The sequence below is a fragment of the Nesoenas mayeri genome (genome assembly GCF_963082525.1).
Source record: "Nesoenas mayeri genome assembly, chromosome: 21".
NCBI classification, from domain to species: domain Eukaryota; kingdom Metazoa; phylum Chordata; class Aves; order Columbiformes; family Columbidae; genus Nesoenas; species Nesoenas mayeri.
The window spans coordinates 4,538,816-4,557,543 of NC_137571.1; the positions used below are offsets into that span (position 1 = coordinate 4,538,816).

Below are 18,728 nucleotides of genomic sequence, written 5' to 3' on the forward strand. Positions count from 1 at the left end.
CACCGGCAAATAAAACTTATATCAAAGGGTCCAAGGTCTTTAAAGGCACAAGGCGATGAGAGATGCACCCACAACTCGTTTTGACCCACAGCATTTCTCCCGAAGGCTGAGACGAGCATCGTGACAGGTACATCACGCAACCCTGCGCTACTTCACATTTCCATCCTAAAGCTCCCAACGAGTTGCATTAAAAAAAGTTACCTAAATTGTCCCAAAAGATTGGGATAGTCAGGAGTCATTAGCCACGAGTTAATTGCTTAGCGCTCAATCTTTAACACAAGAGGTAGCAGATGTCTCACACCACGCACACACCAACCTTCTGTCTTTGTGTGCAGCCGGTACCTGAGGGAAAAGCAGAATTAGGTGCAGAATTGATACAGAACCAACACGCTGACCCCTCGTGCTGTTGGGAACCAGGATGTAACCAGGTGAACCAATCTGGCTGCCTCCACCAGGCTTGTATTTTGTGATAAACTTTGCTTTGATGACAGATTCCTAAGTTGAACAACTCCACCTTAAAATCGATGCCACAGAGGGGTGAACTAGGGGGGCCTCGAAGCCCCAGTTCATGTTCAAGACAAGGGGATGGGCTTGTGATGGATACTTGAGAATGGTAATAGATTTAAAAACAAAAAGCAAATGGCAATTTTCTACCCGTGTTATGTAATGTTTTATATGTGCGTGGTCTTTCTTAATGTAAAACTCTTGTATTTTTGTGGTTTATATGCAGCGGGACTGATGGCTGTGAGGGTGCACGCTATTTTGTAAAATATTCTTAGCCAGTTTTCCCGAGGAGGGGAAAAAACAACCTGAATTATTCACATTTTCATTGGCTTGTACCTGCATGTACAGTATTGGGGCAGCAAGTGAAGATGATTAAAGCCAGCTTGAAAACTTTCTGTGCTTGAGTTGAGCTTCTCAGAGCATCCAGCCCAAAAACCACACGTGTAGCTTAAAAAAGCCAATCCTCACCCTCAAAAATAAACCAAACATATGCTGGGGAGAAGGGGAAAAGGAAGAAATGCTCTTTCTTTATGAAAAGAGCAGGTTTTGAATTGAGGAAAGCAATACTAGCATGAACATGCAAGCAGAGTCCCATCAACCCAAGGCTCCCATGGTGAGCTCTGCCCACAGCTGCACGCAGCTTCCCAGCTGCTCTTTAGGCCAGTCCTAACCCCCCCCAGCCTCTCATATTCTCACTTACCACTTTTTGTGAAAGCTTAAAACTCCCATTTCAACTGGGTCTTGGTCAGGTTGTGTTGAATGTTGGTGTAAAGCTGCAATCCTAATAATTGGAGTTGTCCCTGCAGGCGCAGCTGCAGGAATGCGGCACTTACCCACCCCCCCCGAACTGCAAGTTTCTCTTGTATATAAAAGTGTCAACTGACCCGATTCTGCCTCCGCTGAGCCTGGTTCTCTGCACGCCGAGAGCCCTTTGCGTTCAGGCAAACGCTGTTCTCGCCTGGCACTTGGGACATTTGCTACAAAACAGATGGAGTTAGTCCCATTTGGATGAAAAGCTCCAAAATGCCCACGACACCTGAAGTGAACAACTCGCACTCGCGACAGTCGCGTTCCGCACAATCTGTTCGAAAACAAGGGAAGTCGGTTGAGGTTTCACCGCAGTATTTTATTGGGGAATTTACATATACACAGGATAAAGCAGACCGCAGGAGTCTGGCTTTTCGCTCGACGCTGATGAGTTTAAGCAGTTGTGTTCTACTGGAGATGAGAAAAAGAAATCTGACCCACCCACTTCTTATGCCTAGATTAAAATGTCAAAAGCTGGCTGGGAAGGGGTACCAGGATTACACAGGAACAAAAAATATGAAAAAAGTATAAATTAGGATGTCATAGTCATTTTAAAAGTGTAAGAAAACTTGCAGCGGGCTCTCAGCCCTTGATAAGTTAACTCTCAGTTAGCTTGTTAAAAGTTAAATACATCAATACCACATATTAGACGGAAAAAGCCACTCTGAAGTGCAAGTTTCACATTCTAACGGCTTGCCCCCACACTGCGCGAGAATCCTGCTTGCTCACGGGGGGAGGGAGAGGGGTCTTCCGAATGACTTTGGTTCCAATGAGGGTTGGCGAGCGAAGCACAGCGAGGCCTCAGCTCCGAGAACTCCGCTCACGGGAAGAGGTAGCAAGGCTTGCTTGCCCCTGGGCTTGGGTTAAAATCCAGTTTCCTCAGCACCAAACAAGGTTTCCACCCCTCTGCTAACCAAAACCCCTCCTAATACTAGAGCTGAAGTGATTTTTCTTAAAAGGCCTGACATTACAGGCAGTATTAAGTACAGATTTCCCAAGTTCCTCCGTCACATCTCTGCTAAAATACCCAGCAGGACATTAAGTGCTACCCAGAAGCATTAAGTGGAGGTTTGTGCAAGGAGGTTTGTCCACCCCAGAAGTGTGCATTGACTGTGCTAAATACAGGGGAGCTCATGTTCTGGTCACCGAGGTTTCACCGTGTCTGACAGTGAAAAGGCAGAGATGGGTCTCAGTTACGGAAAGAGGCTCAGGCTGGGCAGGCCAGCCAGAAAGAAAAAACCCTGAATGTCTCATGGAGCAGTTTTGAAGAACAGAACAGAAGGCAAAAATGGTCACAACGCATGGGATCATTTCCACATCTGGGTGCTGAGGGACTGATTGCTGCCCTGGGCACCTCCTCCACCCATTGACTGTCCATAGCTCATCATGCCATTAGCTCCATAGAAGTTCATCCCAGCCATCTGCTGGGTCATCTGCAAAGGGGAGAGGACAAAAGTCAAGGCTATGGCAAGGAGATCACCAGCCCTCAGCCCACAAAGCTCTTGCTCTTCAACATATTATAGGCTTCAATAAGTTATTTTAAAGAGTTACACAGTGAACAGAAGTCACTGGCTTCTCAGGTGTGTGCCCATCTAGTTTTCATTTTAGCTGACATCACACTGATTTTTCTTCTCCACTGAGTACTGAGACCTCCGAACAAGTTACTCCTCTGATATCCCCCAGTTTGCCTGCAGGATCAGCAGACCTCACCCAACCCCAGCCTACAAAAGCACCAGCCTGGGTTTAAGTGCATGGTCCTCCCCTGCCCTCCGTTCACCCAGGGGGGCAGCAGAAGATCACACCTCACCTGAGCGATGTTCCACTGAAGCTGCTGTGCAGGCTGCACACCATAGACGGGCTGGGGAACCGCTGCCATGCCAGCGACGTAGCCAGCCTGCTGCGCAGCCATCATCCCATTGGGGACACCGATGACAGCTGCCTGCACGTTCCCCACGTACCCAGCTGGTATGGCCATGGGAGCCACCATCCCTGCAGCGCCGGGCTGGGCCATCATCCCCACCGATGGGGCCATCATGCCTCCCATCATGCTGCTGGAGGGGGCTACTCCTGGAAAACCAGTATATGCTGCTGCAGGATACGCCATCTGAGCTGGGGCCATGAACATTGCGCCTAGAAAGAGGCAGAGAAGCAATGAAGGGAAGAACTGCTGTATCCACCATCATAAGGATGAAATGCTGACCTTTGAATCAGAGACTATCACAACACTCACTTGGCCATGACATTCAGACTAAGCTGCTCATTTTGTTACTCATCAGTTCAAGAATGACCACCTATACTCCCACATCTTTGCTTGTCAGCCATCAGAACACATCCCACCCACTCTGAATTAGGGTAGTGCCATTCAACAGCTTGATTCCGAGCTCCGTTACCTTGCGCAGGCAGCTGAGGTGTTTGAGAGCCGTACAAGGAGAGGATCGAGTCTTTCGAGAGCTGCTTCTTCCCCACTTCGTCTCCTTTGCCTCCCGGCTCAGGGAAGAGATTCAGGTTTTCGGGAACAGAACCAGCGCTTCCAGATGTTGGCATTGAGCCAGTGACCTGAGACAGAGACAGCACAAGTGCAACAGCTGCATTCGGCACTAGGGGAGGACACAGATCATCACCTCGTTTCAACATCTAACCAGCTTTTGTCAAGCTCTGATGTTCCCTGCTCACCTTCCTGGAGTCAGAGCTTGATCCCATTGATGCAAAAAGATCAAGATCCTTCTCTAAGCTGCTCGGCCGGCCGTTCGTCACAGCGGTTGTCACAGGAGCATCTGCGAGAGACAAAGCTGCCGTGGATGTTCCCACAGGTGGCCTTGGGGCAGCCTCCTGCCCAATTCAGCAGTTTGCACATGGGCCACTCAACCCAGTGACCTGACCTCGCTCGTCCTTCTGGTGCCGAGAAGGAACTGGCCCAAGACCAAGGAAACGTGATGCACCACCTCTGTCCAACTGACCTTGGAGCAGCCAGGGCCCACAGGGTGTCTGGAGACCACTACAGCTGCTCCCATAACACTATGGGCACAACCACTGCACCAGCTTAAAGCAAAAACATAAGGAAAACTGTCTGCTGCAGTGCTGAGCACTGTGCTCGAGTTGTGCTGGAACAGTTTAAGCAAAACACCACTATTCTGAACAGCTGCTGTCCACCTGATGTGGAAAACAAGCACTAAAAGTTCACCAAATTCCCAGGATCAGAGATGGTGTCTGGGGTCATTGCAACAAGCCCTGTAAGGCTGGAAAGGCTCTTACCCAGTCCTAGCAAGTCCATTACTGGTTCAGTAGATTTAGGAGAACTTTTTCTAGACTGCTGCGTTTCTTCTTTCTTTTGAGGCTAGGGAAACAGAACAGCAGAAGCCTGGTTCAAATTTGGGTTTTACTCAGATACATTAGAGGCTTTAATCTCTTTTTTCCAGTGTACATAAGTACTTGCAAAGCAAACCATTTCCGAGCAAGTTTTACATTGTTGTTTTATTGTCCCATCATGTTGGAACCCGTTGTCATGCTCTAAACTAGGAAAGTAACTGCTCAAGCTGGAAAGCTAAGCAGGGAGTAGCAGGATTCCAACCTGCTCTGCACTGCATAGCAGAACACATCTGCTTAGTGTCTGCTTGAGCAGAGGAAAACAAGCTACTACCATCGGTGTGACTCAATGCACCCGCTGCCATGACTGAGGGCAGAAAAAATGCTTCCATATCGAGCTGGGTCACCTCTGTGCTGCTCAAGAGAAGGTTTTACAATTGATCCATGACCATGCCTTTTGGCCTTACCATTTTCACCTTCTCAAAGATGATAGGTTCCAGTTTTCTTTCTGATACTGGCTCATTACTCCTTTTCCATTTGTCATCCTTTTCTTTCTGTAAGGAGGAAAAAAAACACACTGACATGAAGGTCAAAACTCATATCAAACCAAGAGAAAGTTCATACAGAGCTTTACATGATGTTGTCACTAATCTAATAAGTCTCAAAGATATGGCAAAGGACCAATATTGAAGCTCATCCTGCTTTGAGCAAGGAGTTGGACACGATGGCCTTCAAAGGTGCCCTCCAATTTAAATGCTTTCTACAGAATGACCAAATGCAATCAGCCTTGGAGAAGATATTAGTCACTAATACAGGAAACATTTACATTGTTTTCATGCTTACTCACAAGACAAACATACACTTATATCTTAATGTGTTCAAGGTTCTGTAGAAGTGATTAGAAACTAACCCTAAATGCGCTGATGTCGATACTTCGGTCCATGTATTTCTTCTTCTCATATTTCTCCCTAATGAAGGTCTCCACAGCTCTGCAAGCAGCTTGTTAAAGACAAATGACTCGAGAATAGAAGACTTACGTAGTATTATTTGACATGTGGATACAAGGTACAGGCTGTAACTAAACTAATGACTGTCTAAAAAGCATTTCCAGCAGTAACTTTCTTAAAATAATTCAGTGTTGGATCCAACCACTTTAGCTAGTCAATTTTTGCCCTTGAATTACTCCAAGCACGACAGTGCTATAAAAGGTACATTAAGTCAGGGCTTAAATTCCTTGTGCGTTTTGTTCACAACGTATATTTACTTCAGCCATCACTGAAGAGCATACATGTCACTGGCACGAATTACACAGCAGTCAGAGAAATGGATCCTGTACATACAAAAGCATCTCAGCCACCAGCTTAAGAGAAATAAAACCACGGTAGAGATGCTCCTGTGTTTCTTTATGTTCACATGAGTACACCCCTGCTGCACCGGGCATCTAAAAACCTGCCTGTACAGTTAAAAAAAGCTTGGAAGCAATCTTTTTAGCTCTCTGCTTCATTCTGTACACAAGCAGCCTGCAGGCAAAGGGACTCATTCTCAGAGCTGATGCCCAGGCATGTGGAGTTAAACCTCCTGTGTAGGGAGCGCAGATAAAAAGCAACGAGATGAGAAGACTCCGCATTTCCTCGGCGGCAAAGGAAGAAAGGATGCTGGTCTGTCTGAGGTCGCCTGAAGTTCTCTGGCAGGTAGGCTTCATAGAGACGATTTGCTTTTCCGTTTCCCATCTCTTGCATGCACTGCAATTCAAAAGAACTCTTGAACCGTGTGTTTCACAGATGTTAAAGCTCTTACACATACTAGCATGCCAGGCTACCAAGGAAGAGCTTACGAATGTTCACTAGAAGGCACATGTAGACTTTTGAAGTCTGTTCTGTACCTGAAAGCCGCTCCTCAGGCTTTTGGTGCAAGCCTACTAGCTGGGAATCCCTGACACAGTTGCTATGTTCCCCCGGCACAATTCATCAATCCTAAGTACCACAGCATGACATTTATTTGAAGATAAATATCTCATTAGCAACCTAATGTCACTCTGGAAGTTGAGGATTTGTCTTGGGGAACCTCAAGGAGCGGAGTTGGGCAGCAGCTCCAGCCTTTGACAGTTTGACAGGGACTTGCCGAGTGTTTGTCTTTACCCTCTCAAATCTGCTAAGCCTGGAATCGTGACATTTTCCCTTCCAGTCTAACCCAGCTTCATATCTTCTTCCTGCTTCACTTCCCACATCTTTGGCCTATTCAGACTTCATTCTCAAGCTTACCAAGCCCCATCAACAGAATACTGTGCACGTTTCACTCGCATTACCTGTATCTGTTCTTGTGTCCACTGGTCGAGGTTGACAGATTTTACCCTGGATATATGAACTCCCAGGTTCCTGTGGATCCCGGCACAGCGGATACAGATGAACACTCCGATATTCCAGGATGCCCATCGTGGCCCTGCAAAGAGACACAAGCGTTTCACACCAGAGTCAACCTGTAGTTGCCTTGAGCAACCGAGAAACTGTACCAAGTGAACCGAGACTGCAGCATTTGCATTTTCATCTTGTGAGAAATTGGAATTAGACGTCAGTGGGATGTTTATAGGTTTGCCTCCTAATCATTATACTTACAGCTAGTACTTTATCGCCCCCCTCTTCCATTTTGAGAGCCCTATGTAAGACAAAAATCGAAAAGGAGGAGCGAATAAAACAGGCATCCAAACCACCCAAGACCCTACAAAGCCCTGATTTTATCTTGCTTCAACCAATGAAATAGTCACATCAATATATGCACGGTTTGCATGCAGCTTTTGGACAGGCGGGAGAGCTCCGAGGTGTACAAGGGACATCATGCCAGGGAAAAAGAACAAAAGGGAAAGATTAACAAGCTTGCTGCAGGAAGACGAGCTCCAGAAATCACCCTCCACAGTGCAGGACAAGGCTTTAAAATGAAATACCTGGCTGGAGCTGCCAGCCAGCCCCACCGTGGGTTGGCTATCACTGGCCAAACAGCCACAGCAAAACCACATGAGGGACCCAAGAGCCTCCAATAAACCATGCCAGCCCTTTTTATAGGCATTACAGGCATCATTGCAGCTGAGTTCTTGTGTCTTTTCTTGCCACAGTTAAAATAGCAAGCCTCAAAGCTAATGAGACTGAGGTGGGAGGGGGAAGAGGGGGAAAAGTGTAATTTCAAAGCCCTAAAAAAGCAGCACTGTCTTTGACTCCCCTGAATATGCTGGATGGTTGTTAACAGTTTAACTCCTATTTCCTGGCGAAGTCTGGAGTATCCTGAGGGATTTGGTGCTGCCAAGGCAATCAGTGGCTCATGGTCCCTTCCAGGGCAAAGGCATCCAGCCTCTAATTTCTCTCCAGTACCTATTCCAGCTAGATTATGATTTTTAAAAAGCCTCCTGGCCTGTCTCACCATTGCTTTCTGCTTCTTCACTAGAAGAGCGGCCCTTGAGAATGATACTAATTTAACAAAGCTGATAGAAGCCACTTCCCAGCTTGGGAAGAGCTCTTGGTAAAGACCTCAAAACCAGCACATTCTTGCTTATTCCTCAGCTCCTTTATGATACCTACTAAAATTTAGGACTGAATGCACCAGAGCAGGGGTCCATATGTTTAGCAACACCCAGGAATGCCGGGTACAGAGCAAGGCGTGGGATTAAAAGCCTTGTTCAGTGCTACACCTGCAGCGCACCCAGGTGAAGCCTTCTGGCTCTTGATGTGCGGAGTTCTCTCCCAGACACCCCCTGAAGGCTGTAATGTGTGACTGCCAGCAGGATTAACCGTGAGATTCAAGGTTAGATTTAAACTCAGGATATATTTAGCCTTTATAGGGCTAAAAGGATTAATAGTCAGCTAGATAGCAGAGCAGGGCTGGAGCGATCAGCTCACTGGTTTGTCACATGTGCCAGCTCAAGCCGCTGCAGCCTCCTCCCCTGCGATGCCACACAGGAGAGTGACTCAGTGGCACAGGCTGTTGTACCCATCCTGCTTTAGCATCACTTTGTGATGCAGGATGCCAAACAGCCAGAGCTGAGCACAGGAATAACAGCTGATCCTTGCTGCAACTCCCAGACCCCAGCTCTGGAAGACCCCAATGCTGAAGCAGCTCTGTTATGCCAGCAAATATTTAAAACCAAAAATACCCAGGCTTTCCAAAAATCCCCCAGCAGCTTGCACTTGGTCTGATGATAAACACATTATACAACCAAGGGTATTTCTCTTCACTGATGCTTATGCCAGCCAGGGTTTGGGTGGACTTGCAGTGTCAATGAATGCCACCAGAAAGGCTTGGAATCTACAGACTAGAGGAAATGCCGCAAGTTTGGGGATGTGGTTGATTTTCCAGGAGCCAGGAGGAGCGTGAACCCAGTAGTTCAGAAATCTGCTCATGGTGGTGACTTCAGAGATATACATATGGGATGCTTGGATGGTTCTGCAAAATAACACCTGAAGTCTGCAGGCATGAGAATCTGACCTCTAGATCTGAGCACCTCATGCTTTTGGATACAACTAGTCATTTCTTGAGCCTAGTTACATAGCCTTGGATTCTATAAACACCAGGATTAGAAAGTAAAAAAGGGAGGAACAAGATATGGTTACACCCCAGAGAGTGAAGAGCTGCTTTGAGATAAGCAGCTGCACAGGAGAACCACTCGCCTCAACAGCAGCGAACGGTCGATGCAGCAAAGTGCAATACAACAGGGAAATGCCCCCAGCCATTAAGCCAAACCAACATTTTTTAATGATTTCATTCCTTAAAAAGCACTTCGTTTTGATGGGGTTTGCTGCAGATGTAAACAAACCTCCCACTTCCCTCTTGTGAGGCCACAAAAGGACCTCGCACCAGAAATCACATGAGGAAGCGCCCAAAGATCTGGCTGGGGAGGGCTTTGTACGGTCACCTCCCCCCAGTTTCACACGCCATTTTCATGGTGACTGACCAGCACAAAGCCCCAGGTGCTATTTACAGCTCTGAGTTCACTCATGTTGCAGCATTTAACTTCCTAAAAACTAAACAGAGCTCGATGTGCAGAAGCTCCGGTGACTGAGCACTGACAGAAGGAGCAAAGCACCTCAGTAGAAGGGTAATTTTTACACTGGTAAGTGGCTTTAGGGAACACAGCGGCATTTATCAATACAGCCCAAGCTGCTGTGCACACCCCAACACTCACACGTGCAGAGAATCATGGAAACGTATATGCAAAAGGGTTTAGGACAAGGTTAACAGAAACATGTAGCTTGTTAAAACACTAGAAAGAAAGGTGAAATAAATTGGTCCTTGCATGAATACTCTCACTAACATTATAAAAATAGTTGCCTCGAAGCTGGCAGCCCCACAGCTACCAGGTGGCTTTGGAGCTTGAGGCCCAAATGAAAAGTCCCTTCCCATGTGCAAAACTGGGAGTTTGCAATGAGAACCTGTACCAGCCATGGAAGCCTGATGCTGCAGGCACTTTTGTTTCAGTATTATGGCTAATTTTAACTTCCATGGTAAACAAGGTACTTGGCACTAACCCAAGCTGGGCATAGCTTGTTCTGCTCTGATTAAACATCTCTTTTCCCTGTACATCACCTCATCTGTGCACAAATCCTTCCTGGAGAACGCCAGCCTTTTGTAGGCGAACAAGAGAGGAAAGAAAATGGCAATTTTGAGTAAAAATAGGATACTAATCAAAATGGATTTAAGAGCCCAGCTACACACTGAGTTCTGGCTCAACATTTAATCTTTCTCAGACCACCTTGGGATATATTCCTAACCTGGCGATGATCACAGAATGATCACGAGCTTCCAAGCATCTCTTGCTCGGTCACTTTTCATTTTATAAAGCTGCTTTGAATACTTGAGCGTGTTCCTAAGCGAGGACGCACCACCATCCAGCAGAGACCAGAACACTGTTTGTGAGGAACTCGGCTGCCCCGTCAGTGCTTCCATGAGACAGTTTCACAGCCTGTTTTATATCCCAGCCTGTCAAAATAAGCAACACATACCAAGCTGGTCATACCAGCTTAAGTTAGCATCTAAGCCAGAATCATTAATGCTCACAAAGACTGCCTGAATGATCTATCATTACCAAAAAGGCTCCTAATTCCCTTTAAAACCCCAGCACTGCTCCACTTCACATCATGTCTTAATGACCTGCTGAAAGTTCACACTCTTGAGTGTTTTTAATCAAGGGATCCCAAGCAGATTCACTCTTTGCCCTTTATTCAGGCATTACATTTTGGCTCAAGCTACTCACGCAAGTTTCTTCAGTAATAACCCTCCAGAAGGCATTTAAAAATAAAACAGAAGTTGGCTGCAGTGCCACTGCTCTTTTGAGAAGGGGGGAGTCAGGAAAACAAATAGATGCTTTCACAGGCAGGAAGGAGAGAACATCGCTATTCAAAGCCTGATGAAATATTCTGAGTGCAAACAACCTCCAGCAAAAGCCCAGCTGTAAGAGGGAAACGTGCCCGCTCGGCCCATTGATCCCGGTTAACACTGCTGCGTGTGTCAGGCTGCGGCAGCGCACAACCAGCCCCTCTCATGGTGATGTGGGAAATCCTCCTGCGGTGGGACGGTCCCTGCAGGTGACATTCACATCCTCTCCTACAAGCCTTCACCAGCGCCTGGAAATGTCTCATCAAGTCAAAAGTTGAAAAGCGCTGCTTTTTGCAGAGCCAAATGAGGAAACGGCCCCATATCCAAGAGCTTCCTTTGACCTGGGGTTTCCTTGTTCTGGAAAGAGATTGCTTCATGACTTACTGAAATTCATTCCGCTCGTAGAACAGCCATGACAAAGGCTGTCTTACAAAACGGCTTCCTCTGCTCTTCACTGGAGACATCTGTTCTACAGTCAGGGCTTCAGATTAGTTTGGGGAAACAAGGTAAACCCTGCCAGTGAAAAGCAGCTAAACTCAGCTTAAAGATCTCTAAATTATGCTATTTAGTTATTAACACAGCCTAGTTAGTCGCTGGCCTAAGCATGCATCCTGATGCAGGGTTCGTGGACATCTCAGATCTCTAGAGCACTGACACCCGCTGTACACCCAGGTTTAGTACCAGACTCAGCTATTTGTGCAGTGTTTAAGAAGCCATTGGAACGCAGTGAAACAGGGATGCTAAAGCCAAAATGCTCCATAGCAAGGGAGCTTGATAAGGATATGTATCTAGTTCAGTTTAGTCATTCAAAAATCCAACTTTATGCCATCCTTTGAAAGACAAAAGGGCTGTTTTCAGGGGGGTTCTTTGTCTTTTTTTTTTTTCCTCCCTCAGTAGAAGATTGCTGCAGTCATTATAGGCTTCAACCACTCTTTGCAGGAAATAGGAAGAGCCAGAGGCATGTAAGGGGGTTGAGAATATTGCTTCCAAAAACAGCTTGGAGCTTTGTCTTCAAAATCTTCTTGGCTGCATTAGCAGCCACCAGGATACTCTCTCCATCCCCAAACCATCTCGTTTGCTGCAGGTACCTCACTGGCCAAGTCAGCCCAGGCTGACCAGTTCCAGCTCCATTTCTGCAGGAACAGGCTTCACATTTTCTGCAGTTTACCCGAAATGCATAAAACTTGAGGGCCCAGTGGCCTTGAAGGCAGCGACGCAGCAGCATCTGATCTAAGCTGGCAGAAGCATCCTTCAACACAGACCTTATCACCGTTACCATCATGTTCTTTGAAGAAGCGCTGTGATGACGCAGAGGCAGATGGAGCAAGGTGGAGGAAATTAAAAGAGGCTGCAAACAGCAGGGTGGGTCCTTCCTGCTGTTTGAGCGAGTGATGTTTATTACTTCAGTAAAGAAACCGTGAAAGGGACAACGTGGAGCAGATGCTCTAATAAGGACCCATGCAAGAGTCGTGGTTAACATCACCAGTACCGGTGGCAACACAGCCTAGAGATACAAAAAATCAGGCAAGTTCTACAAGCCATGTTTTTCCTGTGGTCATGAGGTTGTCACCAAAACTACACACTGGTCAGGCCTCGAAGGCAGATTTCAAGGAGGCCTGAATTTCCATGAAATGCAAAAGAAAACACTAGGTAGTAGGTTAACACCATTCTTGTGCCAAAATGCACATGTAGGCAGAGCAGCAGGATGGAAGCTCACTCTATCACTACTATTTTACACCATCAGAATTCAACTTCACCACTTACAAAATGTCTTTAATTCTTCACTGCGTGTTGAAAATATTGAGACCCTGGCTTCCAATCTCATTGGAGTTGTGGAGATATGTAGAAGTCACCAAGTCCTTAAAATAACTCCCAACAGAGGAAGGAGCCTCAGCTCCCGGTCTACTTTTGCTTGATTGAGAATCAACTCAATATCTAGAGATAGACATGAATTGTTTGTCACTATCACAGTTACCAAAAAGAACCTGACATTGATAAGGAAAGGGCATAACCTGGCCAGTAAGGAATGGCATGTTTTGCCAAAAATAGAGGTAAGCAGTTTAACAAGGCACCGAAGGTGATGGCAGCACAGGTAAATCCAGCTTCCCACATGGAGGAAGCTTTGCTCTAAGACAGTTTCTCTTAGAAGCTCAAAGTTTCCCTGTCCTAGATTTCCTGGGACACACGAAACAATCACTATTCTGGATCGACCTGAAGGAGACCAAAGCTATTCTTGATTCTCTAGTTGGTTTTGATAACCTACTTGCATTTTAAAAAATGAACTACCTCTAAATTGCAGAGGCATTTTCTGAAGAGGCTGACACACCAGTTCCTGAGCGAGTTTGATCCCTTATGTAACTCCTCCAGCAGTTACTATAGGAACTAACTTTTACCGAAGTTGCAGCTACGCTCTGAGAATCACACGCCATTTCTGGCCCCTTAATTTACACCCTCTGCTATCCAGTCGCTCACCGCACAGGCTCTCCGTTCCACGGGTGCATTGATACAGCCACACAGAACGGCGGCATTAAAGCTGACATGGTTTGCTGAGATGCCCTCTGCTCGGAGGATTATCTTTGTTATCTGTCTTCGGCAGACGTAGACACATCTGTGTACATGACTCGGAGCTCTGCGTATCTTTTCTTAAAGGGTATCTTCCTACAACTGTCCTAAGCACAAACCAACTCCAGAATAAGTCTCTGCTGGAAAAGCTGATGCTTTTTCCTCGCTTTGTGGCTGGAATGGGAAGTTATCGCTTCGGGCAGGTGGATGCAGGGTCAGAGCTGTGCTCCCTCCTGAAGTCCCACTCCAGATGAAGATCACTGAGGGACACAGCCAGTCTCACAGAGTTAATTCCTGAACATTTCCGCTCGCTTGAAATGAACGGTGCTTCATGCACAAGACTATTTCTTTCAGATCTGACTTCAGACGAACAAAACAGTTCAAAAGCAGAAGAGAAAATGCAGCGCTCATTAAGATAACTGCAGAATATCATGAGTGCAGCTAGGAATTAAAATGAGTATACAAGCAAAGATGCATCCCCTCTGGAAAGCTTCCATTACATAACACTGAACGTCCTCCTAATACAAGATTTAAGGCAAACTGAGAAGCTTTAGTCCTACGGCTTTGGTTTTTGAAGCCCACTGCAGGCAAGCATCACTACCCACTGCTCGGTTTTCCCATAATGATCATTTCTTCATCACATGCAGTTGTTCTAGGCAGCTATTTAAGTTACTCTCCATATTGCTTCTACTGAAAAGAAAATTCAGCTGCAGTATCATAGTCTGCTGATGGAGGAGTTGAGTCACAACAGATTTCTGTTGAATATTAGAAACATGTTTTATATTAATACCAGTTTGGCTGGACTAAACCATCTGTAATAAGTTAACTCCCCCGTTTCACTGGAAATCATCCTTCCTCAACTGCACCCAAGCTTTTAATCCTGCTCTTCCTGCCTCCCATCCAATATTTAACTGTCTCTTTTCAAAGTTCTATCCTCCTTCAGAAAAGGCTGCTTGAAAAATTAGATCTGGGTTTGTGTTTGGCAGCAAATTGTCTCCCATCTAACCACTGAAGTTACAAGAAGGGGCTGATTTCGGCACGGAACCCACAGCTCTCACAAGACACAAGGAAAGGGAAGAGTCAGACAAACCAGGAGGAGCACAGGGCAACCTGAACCGATGGACAGACAGCGGCTCTCGCTGGTGCTCCCTGCGGAGGAACCTGCCGTTCCGACGTCAGGCTGGGTCCAAGGAGCCTGCTGGACGGACAGGACCGGAAAACTGAAGGGGAAGGGTTTGGGAGGAGGAGAGAATCAAATAGAATTAGCTGTATGTTACACGAGTTCAGCACAGAGCTTTAGAGGCAGAAACGCAGAGGAGGATTCAATTCATGTAAGTGTTACTCAACATTTCCCAGTTACTGGAAGACATCCGGACACTTAGGTCAAGTCCGGCTCGCACAGGTTACAGCCCTCCAGCTACATCGCAATTTCAGCCTCCAGACTCATTCTGATGTTCAGCAGCGGATATTGTGACAGATACTCAATACAGTCAGACTGCTCGACAGCCGCGCTGCCTTACACACACACAGCAGCAACACAACAGCCATTTGCCACCAGAAATGAGCCGCTGGAAGAGATCCCACCCTCCCTCATCAACAGCTTCTCATTTAAGGCATTTTGTACAAGCAATTCATAAAGCAAAGGCCTTCAAAAAGAGGATTATGATAATTCATCATTCCACCTTTTCTGATCAGATCACCCAGATTACCTTCAGCTGCTTTGGTGCAGAGGTTTGCAACACAAAGAGGAAGCAGCAGGCGAGAGATCTCACTGAACTTCCTCCAAAACAAGAGCTCTAACCACTGCAGCTGTTGGTGCTGCAGAAGCAAAGCCACCCCCAGCTTGCTCTCCCAGCTCCTTCATCCTTTTTTCTGCCCAGCAACTCCAACCCAGGCCATTAATCGCTGTCTAGGAAGCCATCAGGCTCACACTTCCGCAGTTTCAGGCTCATCTGTGCAGCTCTTACAGAAAAGTTGTGCAGAGAAAGCACCTGAAGCCATCACTGTCTCCAACAGCTCGCTGGAAGAAATGCCTTGGGAAGAAGTTACTTGAATCTCAAACATATGAGGGAAGGAAAAGATGCAAATTGGACTAGGATTCACTTGTACGCGCTGCCTGGTGGAAAGCAAGAAATAACGAGAACACAGAAAATGACCTTTTCTCCAAGTAATCACTGTGCTGATGGCAGAAGATATGGAAGATACCAAACTGGTTACCAACACAGCAAACAAAAGTGTTTGCTATACTGGTCCCAGAGTGTGAGCCCAACCAGTAACCAACATCAGAGAGCTGATGTTCCTGTAAATCAGACTTTTAGCCCAACGCTGAGAATTTCTGTAGAGCGTGAAATCACGTGGGTACATACGAGCACTGCACCTCACATGAACAGGTACCGTAATCTCGTTTCGTTCTGTATATAGAAGGGGAAAAAAATACAGTAATGAAACCCAGCAAGTAGTTAGGTCATTGGGAACAGGCATAATGGAAGTGTGGGTGGCATCTGAACAGTCTCTGCCTGTGTGTCATGCGAGATTTGAAACGCTCCGATGGAGCAGCAAACCACTACAAAATTCAGTAACTCCACCATAAAAACAGATGGGCAAAAGCCAGTTTTTACTGTAAAAGTGTCTTGATAGGTGTTGTATGAGCTGCCAGGTTCTTACTGCCTTAACTTCATTGAAATTCATGCAAGAATCCTTCTGATGTTGAACAGGAGCTGCCAAAGGAGGGAGCTGGTGTAAGAAACATTACCTGCCACCAACCAACCCCCCAGCACCATTTACCAAACAAGCAGATATCAGCCCTGACCTTGGCAACCTCCCATTCACAAAACTGTACACAAATGCATCTTTTTGTGGGCCTCAACTAGCACAGCTAGACTGGGAATCAACTGAAAGCAGAGCAACAATCAGCTGCACAGAAAAGCTGCTTCTTCCAGGTGGAACTGGAAATGTGGAGGGAAGGGATCTGGAGGCAGCAAATACTACGTGGCCTCTTGTCAGTGCCAGCTTGCAGAGAGTTTGAGTTAAGAAGCCATATATCAAATAAAATACACTCTTTAGTCTGCACAAGTACACCTGGGGCTCATTTCCATATGTAAAGCAGAATCTTGCTGTTACTTTTAGCAGTGGTAAGAACATTGGACCTGCAAACCAGCCCCCATGCCTCACTGGGAGGCACCACAGCAACCCACGGGAACCAAAACACAGCCCAGTACGATGCTTTGACTGGCACCAGTCAGATCCCTGGCTGGAGACCTTGCTGCACAGACACCTCCTGGGGCTGCGAACTCCACATGTTGCTCTCAATAATGAGATTTCACATGTCCATGAATCTTATTAGCATAGTGAATAATAATTTGCCAGATCCCTCAGCAGAACAGGAGCCTGCTCTCCAGGACTAATGCCACCAGTCTTCCCAGACAAGCAGCTCCCAGCTTCCGTGGCAATGCTGAAATGGACACTTGGATTTTTAGACATAATTAACTGGAATACTGCACTGCCAGGGTGCACTACAGACAGGAGAAGCTACATAATCACATCAAAACAAGTAACCTGGTACTGTGATGACAATCGGTTCCCATACTGTGTACATTATGTTACTGTCTCATGACAAGATAAAACAGCTATTTTTGCCCTTGGCACCAGAGTAGGAGCCAAGAGATAAGGGATTTCCAAGCAAAAGGAACATCCCACTCTCTGCCAACACTACAACATCCAGCCTACATGGTCAACCAAACCAGCTGTGAACCATGTCACAAAACTTGCCATCTCTAATGTAAGACAGGTTCTTATGATGAGGTCCCTAAGGTTTGGGTTTTTTTGTAGAGCAGGGCTGAAACAAAACCTTAGTAACATCATTTTTTAATGTTGTTCAGCAGTGCTCTCTGCAGCTTTTAGAGGTCAGACCGAGGTGACAAAGTCTCCCACTTACAGACAGACATGGAAAAGCAGCCCATCTCCAGGTTCACTTATTCCAGCTATTGGGAAACAAGCCTCAAGTCCAAATCTCCAAATCATGAGAATGCTCACTAAAATAGGATTTTAGGGAGGCATGGGAGCAACCCTTAACATTTGGCTACAGAAAAGCCAAACATTTCACAGTAGCAAGCTACAGAAGGGTATCTGTATCATCACGTAACAGGTAACACTTGTTGTATTCATTTGTTTTGTCTTCTGGAACTCAAACATTTACATCTGACTTCCTCTCTACCCGACTCCTTTCTAAGGGTAAGGACCACAACACGCCTGGACATCAGTGCTAATTGGAAAAGGAAGCACAGAACCAAAATCTGAAATTCCTTCAGCAGTACGTGGCTCCAGGGCCAGGTTACAATTATCTGATCCTCTGATCTGTTGCTCAGAGCTATGAGTTACAGGATGTTACTCGTCAGCTGGAATGCCCTCCAAAATTACACAACACCAGCTTTCCAGGTTCCTCTTTAACACAAGACTTCTCCAGAAGAGCAGTCCCCATGTGTTAAGCGTTTTCACGCTGACATTTGAGGTTAAACCCTGACACAGACGGTGAACCGGCGAGTTTCCATCAGCAGATCTGGGGCAGTTTTCGGTCCAACTCACTCACCGAATGAGCAGGAGCTGCACGAACGGGGTTCGAGGCACCAGCAGCAGCTCCTCTGCAAGCGCCTCACAGTGAACGCGCCCCAAATGAAGCCAAATCTGGGCCAGTTTTGCCTTTTTTTGCAAACACCAAACACCAGCTCACCCAAAGGGGAAACCACCCGCCGTGCTATGAAGCCCCAAACCGCCCGGGCCTCGCTGCAGCAGCCGGGGCAGCATCGCGGCCCTGCCCGCCCCCTGGGAGCCCGGAGCCATCACCCCCAAGGCCCAGCCGGGCCTGTCCCCCCCACCCTGGGGAGAGGGGACACCGGACGGCCCCGGGAGCGCACAGCCCCGGCAGCAAGCGGCGGGGAGGCAGCGCCCGCCAATGCCGGCTCCGAGGGGGTGACAACCCCGCCGGCCCGGGCCTACCAGGCCCCGCCGCCCCCTCAGCCGCCGGGACCCGCGATGGGGAGGGGACCCGCCGGTACCTTTGGCCTGGCAGTCGGCGCAGAACTTGTTCTCCTCCTCCGCCAGCAGGCCGGCCAGCACCGCCTGGTACCGGTCCACGTCGCGGACCGACTTGCCCGTCATGGCGCGGCCGGCGCTGCCCGCCCGCGGGTCACGGCGCCGCC

The 18,728-nt window shown here is 47.2% G+C and overlaps 1 protein-coding gene across 1 annotated transcript; it reads right to left on the bottom strand.

Moving 5' to 3' along the window:
* Window positions 1-1,609: 1,609 nt before the first annotated feature.
* SMAP2 (small ArfGAP2) lies at window positions 1,610-18,728 on the bottom strand. The gene is made up of 10 exons (XM_080357476.1): window positions 18,585-18,728; window positions 6,920-7,053; window positions 6,271-6,356; window positions 5,525-5,603; window positions 5,082-5,168; window positions 4,564-4,645; window positions 3,985-4,085; window positions 3,702-3,867; window positions 3,119-3,441; window positions 1,610-2,744 (listed from the first exon to the last, which is right to left on the bottom strand). Exons 1-10 carry the CDS (start codon window positions 18,685-18,687, stop codon window positions 2,619-2,621), a joined length of 1,287 nt encoding a protein of 428 aa, XP_080213602.1. The 5' UTR covers window positions 18,688-18,728; the 3' UTR covers window positions 1,610-2,618.

Excerpts from the sequence above, each read along its gene's own strand:
- SMAP2 (XM_080357476.1), bottom strand. The coding sequence starts at position 18,687 with ATGACGGGCAAGTCGGTCCGCGACGTGGACCGGTACCAGGCGGTGCTG. Across the intron at positions 5,169-5,524 it reads TCGACATCAGCGCATTTAGG|AAAGAAAAGGATGACAAATG; the intron begins GTTAGTTTCTAA and ends TCCTCCTTACAG. Across the intron at positions 3,868-3,984 it reads CAAGCTCTGACTCCAGGAAG|GTCACTGGCTCAATGCCAAC; the intron begins GTGAGCAGGGAA and ends TCTCTGTCTCAG.